The sequence below is a fragment of the Seriola lalandi genome, unplaced genomic scaffold (assembly GCF_002814215.2).
Source record: "Seriola lalandi dorsalis isolate HSWRI2012SDOR001 ecotype SW California unplaced genomic scaffold, Sedor1 jcf7180002054342, whole genome shotgun sequence".
In the NCBI taxonomy this organism is placed as follows: domain Eukaryota; kingdom Metazoa; phylum Chordata; class Actinopteri; order Carangiformes; family Carangidae; genus Seriola; species Seriola lalandi.
The window spans coordinates 101,146-109,111 of record NW_019524895.1 but is presented as its reverse complement, the minus strand read 5'-3'; the positions used below and the strand labels follow the sequence as shown (position 1 = coordinate 109,111).

The following is a 7,966-nucleotide window of genomic DNA, read 5'->3' as shown; positions in this document are numbered from 1 at the left end:
TGGGGGGGTTGAGGGCAGGGGTGGGGTGAGGGGGGCACTGTCTCCATCAAATAGCCCCCTGAACATCTTGTGACATCATCTGCGTCTGTGTGTTTATCCGAACCAGTGGTTTCCCATACACTCCCTGTTCCAGGAGACTCCACAGAGCCAGCACCACTCTGCTCTGCACAGAGGACACTGCATGTGCATGCAGCCGCCTGCAGGAGGCGACAACAACAACAACAACATCAACATCAACACTCGTTAATCACAGACCCTAAACCGGTTCATCAGACCCTCTGCTGTCGGGGTGATTTACCGTTTCTCTCCACAGGAACTGAACACTTAGGGCAGCGTTTAGTCGACTCCTGGATCAGGAGCTGAGACGCTTGATCCCACCTCCCTCTGAGAGACGCCTCCTCCCCCACCACAAAACCCTAAAGGGGGAGAGAAGGAGAGGAGAGAGGACAGAAGGAGAGAGTAGAGGAGGAGAGGAGAGAAGGAGAGAGAGGATTTAGTGACATATTTTGTCCTGCGGTGTCCTGATCTGTCCAGTAGGGGGCAGCAGAGACTCATCCTCATCCTCATCCTCATCATCATCATCTCCTCTTTACATTAAAGAAGTATTAAATGTTTGGCTGTTTCCTGTGTTTATATCTATAAAGTTTTACACAAAGCTCTGTGACCTCTGACCCCAGCCCCCTGAAATGTGCTGTCTCTCTCATTAGTTTATTTCTCGCTGCTCTGAGTCTTGATTCTGTTTGTGCAGACAAACAGGGAGCTCTGTGATTGGTCGGCTTACCTGTGAGGCTTCGCTTGCAGGCGGGACGGGCTGCGTCTGACACGCCCCCTCGTGGTAGCCCTCCCTGCAATCTCTGCAGAAGACGAAGCCGCAGCCCACCTGTCGTTCACACTCCACCCTCCTGCTGCCGTCAGGAGGGAGAAGCCCCGCCCCACAGCCAGGTGACGGACACATCAGTCCTCCAATCCTCAACAGGCACTCCTCGGCCCCGTACTGCAGGTACCGACCGTACTGAGAGAGAGAGAGCCCAGGTGTGTCAGGGTGCATTCTGGGTAAAAGGTGTGTAAAATAAACAATGAGACAGAAAGACTCACCTGCTCGTCGCCCAGGACCCGGAAATGATGGAGCTCCTTAATCAGAGAGTCCACACAACCGACTGCAGACACAGACACAGACACAGACACACACACACACACACACACACACACACACACACACACACACACACACACAGCTAATTAACTCTGATGAGTCACAGTAACTTGCTGCTTGTGTGTGATGAGGGTAAAACCAGGACACGGAGTCAGGGAAGACAGGAAGTGGACTATTTCTGTCTCACCGGCGCAGGGCAGAGAGTATCCGACCACGGCGTCGTGAACAAACTGTCGCTCGTTCAGTCGAGTCTGACAGAACCGACGGAAACAGTCCAGACAGATCACATGACGCTCCGAGCACTGGAAGACCAGGACCACGTCCCTGAGACCAGAATCAAAGACAGGTAGATCTGAAGTGTCCAGATCCTGTTGGATCAGGACTGAAATCTGGTCCTGAGTGTGTGTGTGTGTGTGTGTGTGTGTGTGTGTGTGTGTGTTTGTGTGTGTGTGTGTGTGTGTGTTACATGACGTCGGTGCAGGCGATGCAGGGCACGTCTCTGGTGTTGGTCATGATGAGGTCAAGGGCCACAGAGAGGTCGTCATCTGAGGTCGGGTGAGACGCACACTTCATAAAGAACTCCTGCACACACACACACACACACACACACACACGCACACACACACGATTATTTGATCATTAAAAGAGCTTGAAACTCCAACCAACTAATCAATTAACCTCTTACCGCTTCGTTGCCATGACAACCGTCTGATTGACATACGCCATGGATACGACCTGGGAGGAGGACGTCATCCCAACAGGACGGGCCCTGAGACGCAGAGACAGCACTCTCACCTTCATCATCACCATCATCTACTGTTACTAGTAAATACTACTATTACTAGTAAATACTGCTGTTACTACAAACAAATCCTCGAACACCTGAGGTTGGTTATAGCTGCTGCACAGCGCCCCCTGTGGCCACACACAGTCATTACAGCTGGGTGAGGCGACAGGAGGATCATCGTGTCTGACATGATCTACAGTTAAACATAAACACAGTAACTCAGTATCAGTTCTCACCCTGCTGAGCGTCAGCGTCGTCTGTTTGCAGCATCTGCAGCGAACTCTCAGTTTTCCTGGTTCGACCGAGCTGCAGCTTTTACAGTACACAAAGAAAGTACTGCAGGTACGCACACCTGTACACAGAAATACACACAAGCACACACAGTCAGAGTACTACAGAGTAGTAGTACTACTTCTGACACACTGCAGGAGTACTGACACACTGACCTCTCAGACCTGCAGCCTGCGCCTCCTCTGCTCCCCCGTCACCTCCTCCCTCTCTCTCACTCCCTTCCAGGATCACGGCCAGCCCAGTGGAGGTGGAGGGGAGGCGCGAGGAGCTCAGGTCCAGCCTGGTCAGGGTGTCCCGCTCCTCCTCGCTGCCCCGAGACAGACGCTCCTGCAGGAGGAGCAGCCGGGAGGACGACCCTGAAGGAGGGAGGACGACATGGACGGTGCTCTGCTCCGGGAGGTCACAACCCTGAGGAGAGAGGAGAATTAATATGACAGGAGGAGTTATGATCAGGAGGTAAGACCCTCCATGCAGTAGCTCTTTCTCCCATTATTCTTCACTCTTCCCTCCTCCTCCTCCTCCTCCTTCTGTCAGAGTCCCTCTGACCTCACCTGCAGCCTGACCTCTGACCTCACCTGTAGTGTGGCGTTGCTCTGCAGCTCCCTCCCAGCGAACAACACCCTGAGCTCCTCCGGTCGGACTCCCTGCTGACTCCCCACCACCTCCTTCAGCTTGGCTACGCTCTCCTCCTCCTGCAGCTCCACGGCCACACCTGGGCCCAGGTTGTACCGCACATACACTGAGGGGACACACAGGTGAGGGGTCAGGTGACAGGTGACTTCTAGTTATCTATACTTTAGTCTCAGTACTTTTACTGCTGATACTTTAACTACACAAATCTGAGAGTTGTTGTACTTTTACTGCAGTAAATGATCTGAGTCACCACAGGTAATGTGACTGGTTCTCTCCCAGCTGAGCTCACACTGACAGAACTTCAGTAGAACCTCAGTAGAACCTCAGAATGGAACAGAACTCACCGATCATCCGTTACTTCGTCCTTCACTCTCCGTGTGTGTTTACAGTCTGCGAGCCGCGGTGCACTCTGGGTACCCTAGTCCCGCCGCGCGCTCACAAACGCTACCAACCGTTACCAACCGCTACGGAACTACAGCGCGGTCACGCAGACATGACGTCACGGAGGGGCACCGGAAGTAGAGGTCTTCATGAATTTTAATAAACTTGTTTTTTTTTTTTTCTTTGTGTGTGTGTGTGTGTGTGTTTTTCCGTCCTGAGCCGCAGCTGAAGAACCGGAACATTCCCGGGTCCACTCGGACATTAAAGTCCCGGCAGTGGCTCCGGTTCGAGTGTCCAGATGACGGAGAGTCCGGACAGCAGTGTCCTGCAGCGGACACACAGCGGAACCGGGACCGGCCCGGCGGTGAGAGGACCCGGGTTTTATGTTGCATGTATCCGCAGCGAGGGGACATATATATAACTGTACATATGATGTTTACTGTTCATCTCCAGCGTGAATGTTTATTATTATTATTATTATTATTATTATTATTATTATTGTTGTTATTATCATCAGCACGTGAGGAGTGTTTATCTGCACAATAACAACATGAATGATTATGATGATGGTGATGATGATGATGATGATGAGTGGGACACTTCAGTCTGTCTTGTGTGTTACAGTCAGTTACAACATGTACTATTAGAGGTGGACGAAGTACTCTGATAACGTTACTGCAGTAAAAGTACTAATACAAGAGTAAAAATACTCTGTTACATGTTAAAGTGCTGCATTTTAAATGTTGTTGCAGTAACGGTTTGTGAGTATAATCAAGTATGAAAAGTAAAAGTACTCACTGTTTTAATGTTTTCTATTGTATCATTAGATCAGTGGTTCCCAACCTGTGGGCCCACTTTTAATACCAGTTTGTGCAGTTTGACACTGCGGCCTGTGGGGGGCGCTGCAGCTCAAATAACATCATAGATGAAGAACAGTGAGCTTTAAATCTCACTGAGTTTATTTCGTTGTTTATGTGTCACATTTGACAGGTTGAAGAAATAAAACAAGTGAACAGAAAACATGTAGTTAAAGTAACTTGTCCTCTGGTTTTTACTCCAGTTACACCTGGATCAGGTGTTGTTTTAATCTCAGACACGTCGCTCAGATCATCAGAACAACATGAGTAGCAGTACAGCCAATCAGAGGAGCAGCTGAATGACAAAGTGGGCGGTGCTAACAGCTGCACCTTTCCACTCACTGTCAGACAATCTGATAGGCTTTGAGGTGAGATGATGGTGTCTCAGTACAGTCAGGTACATGTGAGTTTACAGGGGCATTTACAGGTGTGTACAGGTGTTAACAGATGAGTTTACAGATGACCTTCTTTACAGATGTGTTTATAGGTGTGTATAGGAGTGTTGACAGGTGACAAGTGAGTTTACTGGTGTGTACAAGTGTGTTTACAGGTGAGGGTACAGGTGTGTGCAGGCGAGTTTACGAATGTGTACAGATGAGCTTACAGGTGTGTTTACAGGTATGTACAGCTGCTTACAGGACAGTTTACAGGTGTGTACAGGTGATGTTCTCTGTGTGTGAGACAGCGCTCAGGTATCAGATTTATTTCTGTATTTTGATTGACGTCTTTATGAAGAGTTTTCTATCAACAACTTTTCAAGAAGAAAAACATCCTCTGTCCCGCAGGTGGTGAAGGTGGAGTCAGGTGTGACGAGTGTGTCAGGTGCGTCAGATCTGACACCGTCACAGATCGCTGAGCTTCACTTCCTGCGTTCGAGGGTTCGAGAGCTGGAGAGAGAGAAGGCAGAGCTGTCGGCTGAGAACCACAGACTGAAAAACATGCTGGTCCACGGTGAGTCCAGATCCACATCACTGTCACCTGGTCATTCTGTTTACAGGTGACCAATCAGAGACCAGTCAGGTTCAAACGTGACGTCAGAGAACAGGTTAGATCTTCTTATACATCCTGTCTGTCCTGGTTTAATTTCATGAATTTTATTGTGAATACATTTCCCAGAGATCCCTGGGCTCCTGTCCACCATGTGGCAGACGTTGGGCCAGGTCAACAGTCACCATTCCGTCTCCACGGCAACAGGCGGGAGCGACAGTTTCGCGCTTTATCACCCCCACACAGCGACCAATCAGGACGGAGACTTTAGCCCTCAGGTCCAGGTTCAGCAGCTCCAGGATGAGCTGAGTAGGGACCTGTCAGAGTGCTGGGGTCCGCTGGGCGCCGAGGACGACGAGGTCCCAGGAGGAGCAGACCTGGGCTTCGGGAGCCACATGGGGGAGGTGGCACCGCTCTGCAGCCAGACTGACATGGAGGAGCTGAGGAGGGGCTGCTCTGAGAGCCAGTGTACCGCCGGAGACGTAACCGGACAGGTGAGAACAACTCTGATCCAGATTACACAAGATCTAATCTGGATTACACTGGATTTGATCCAGTCTACACTGAATCCAGACCAGTTTTCACTGAATCTGATCTGGATTACACAGAATCGGATCCTGTTTAAATTGAATCTAATTTCACTGGATTTTATCCGGATTACACTGACTCTATTCTAGATAACACTGGATTTGATCCTGTTTACACTGAATCTGGTCCAATTTTCATCTGATCTGATTTGGATTACACTGGATGTGAGCCAGATTACACCGTATCTGATCCTGTTTACACTGGATCTAATCTGGATTACTCTGGATTTGATCAAGATGAATCTGAATCCAGTCCGGTTTTCATTGGATCTGATCCGGATTAAACAGAATCAGATCCTGTTTACACTGAATCTCATCTGGATTACACTGGATTTGATCAAGATTAATCTGGATCTGATCCTGTTTACACTGGATCTGCTCCAGATTGCACTGGAAGTGATCTGGATTACACTGGATTTGATCCACATTACACTAAATCGGATCCTGTTTTCATTGGATCTGATCCGGATTACACTGGATTTGATCCATATTACACTGAATCTGATCCAGTTTACACTGAATCCGGTCCAGTGGATTTGATCCAGATCAAACTACATCTGATCTGGATTACACGGGATCTTCTCGAGATTACAGTGATTTGATCCAAATTACACAGAATCGGATCCTGTTTACATTGAATCTAATCTGGATTACACTGGATTTGATCAAGATCAATCTAAATCCGGTCCAGTTTTCATTGGATCTGATCTTGATTACACTGAATCGCTTCTACATTACACTGGATTTGATCCTGTTTACACTGAATCTGGTCCAGTTTTCATCTGATCTGATGACACTGGATTTGAACCAGATTACATTAAATCGGGTCCTGTTTACGTTGGATCTTATTTGGATTACACTGCATTAGATCAAGTCTACAATGAATCCAGTAGTTTTCATTGGATCTGATCCAGATTACACAGAATCAGATCCTGTTTACATTCAGTGGATTTGATCCAGATCAATCTGATCTGGATTACATTAGATCAGATTTTGTTTGCACTGGATCTGATCTGGATTACACTGGAATCAGATCTGGTTTTAATCAGGTTTAATATGATCTGGTTTAAAGTTTATCTGAACTGGTTTAATCAGGTGAGAGCTCGCTAACAGCTTATTGGTGTATCATTTACCTGTCCTGTCCAGGTGAGCCAGGTGGAGGTGTATCCGGGCTCTGGTGTGCTCTGTGATGTGCGGTCTTGGCAGGCAGCCAATCAGGCGCAGTCACCCACAGCAATGGCTCGGATGCTGCTACTGGGTGTGTTTGATATGGACACGCTGATGAACAGTAACCTGAGAGGTGGGCGGAGCCGCCGGCCCGCCTTCCACCCACAACGAAGCGCGCTTGACCCACACAGGATCAACGCCATCTTCAGTAGGTTCAGACATTGACGGACTGTTCCTTTAATCTGCCATCTCTTTGACAGTCTCCCTCTCTTTCTCAGACGCCATCTTGGCTCGGTTTCCTCTCGCCAAGAAGGGAGTCATCGGCTCCGGCATCAACTCCAAACTCTCTGAGATCCGTTTTCGCTCCCGCAGAGCCAATCGGGATCCCCGGTTCCTCTGATGGACAGCTGGAAAGCCCCACCTACCTCACAGAAAACAATACGATTCGTCCAATGAGAATGCTGCAGTGTGGAGCTGCTGGACCAATGAGAACTCAGCAGTCTGGACAAGCTCGACCAATGAGCTGCTGTCAGACAGTTTAATGTGAAACTCTGTTCAAGCTCAGTTTCTCCTTCATGTACAACCAGATGCTGGATTTTACTGTGTTCTACTGTCTCTAACATGGAGGCAACCGGAGCAGAGGACGGACAGGACAGGGGGACAAAAGGACGAGAGGACAAGTGGACAAAAGGAAAAGAGGACAAGGGGACAGAAGGAAAGGAGGATGGGAAGACAGGAGGACAAGGGGACAAGAGTAGAAGGGGACAGTAGAATAAGGGGACAAGGGGACAAAGGGACAAAAGGAAAGGGGGACACATTGTGATGTTTGTGTTGATGTTGTCATGTTTATATTTGTTGGTTTGTGTCGTAATTTTCTCTAAATTACATCAGTGGAAATGAATAAACTATTAAGACATGTTTCCGTCTCTACCTCCTTTTTTTCTGAACACTCCCCTCTAATGTCTGATGTCACTGATTCTGTTGAATTACCCACAATGCTGTGTGTCATTAATATGATTCTGATTCCCTAGCTCCTTGTTTCCTTTCTCCTTTCCTCCTTTCATCCCCTCTTGACTCATTTTCTTTCCTATCTCCTACTTTCCCTCCTCACCTCCTCTTCTCC

The 7,966-nt window shown here is 48.4% G+C and overlaps 2 protein-coding genes across 3 annotated transcripts; one reads left to right on the top strand and one right to left on the bottom strand.

Moving 5' to 3' along the window:
- Positions 1 to 6: 6 nt before the first annotated feature.
- On the bottom strand, positions 7 to 3,306 carry prkn (parkin RBR E3 ubiquitin protein ligase). Of its 2 annotated transcripts, none has more exons than XM_023407639.2 (11): positions 3,209 to 3,306; positions 2,807 to 2,970; positions 2,396 to 2,639; positions 2,177 to 2,292; positions 1,839 to 1,922; positions 1,620 to 1,735; positions 1,341 to 1,477; positions 1,096 to 1,157; positions 782 to 1,012; positions 299 to 416; positions 7 to 197 (listed from the first exon to the last, which is right to left on the bottom strand). In XM_023407639.2, the coding sequence occupies exons 1-11, from the start codon at positions 3,213 to 3,215 to the stop codon at positions 94 to 96; spliced, it is 1,383 nt and encodes a 460-aa protein (XP_023263407.1). In that variant the 5' UTR covers positions 3,216 to 3,306; the 3' UTR covers positions 7 to 93. The 2 variants fall into 2 exon arrangements, with proteins under 2 accessions (XP_023263407.1, XP_023263405.1); XM_023407637.2 differs by having other exon boundaries at positions 2,387 to 2,639; positions 3,209 to 3,305.
- A 92-nt stretch (positions 3,307 to 3,398) lies between these two features.
- LOC111656070 (uncharacterized) lies at positions 3,399 to 7,761 on the top strand. Its single transcript, XM_023407640.2, has 5 exons — positions 3,399 to 3,609; positions 4,888 to 5,053; positions 5,219 to 5,583; positions 6,823 to 7,051; positions 7,122 to 7,761. The coding sequence occupies exons 1-5, from the start codon at positions 3,544 to 3,546 to the stop codon at positions 7,241 to 7,243; spliced, it is 948 nt and encodes a 315-aa protein (XP_023263408.1). The 5' UTR covers positions 3,399 to 3,543; the 3' UTR covers positions 7,244 to 7,761.
- Positions 7,762 to 7,966: the final 205 nt, after the last annotated feature.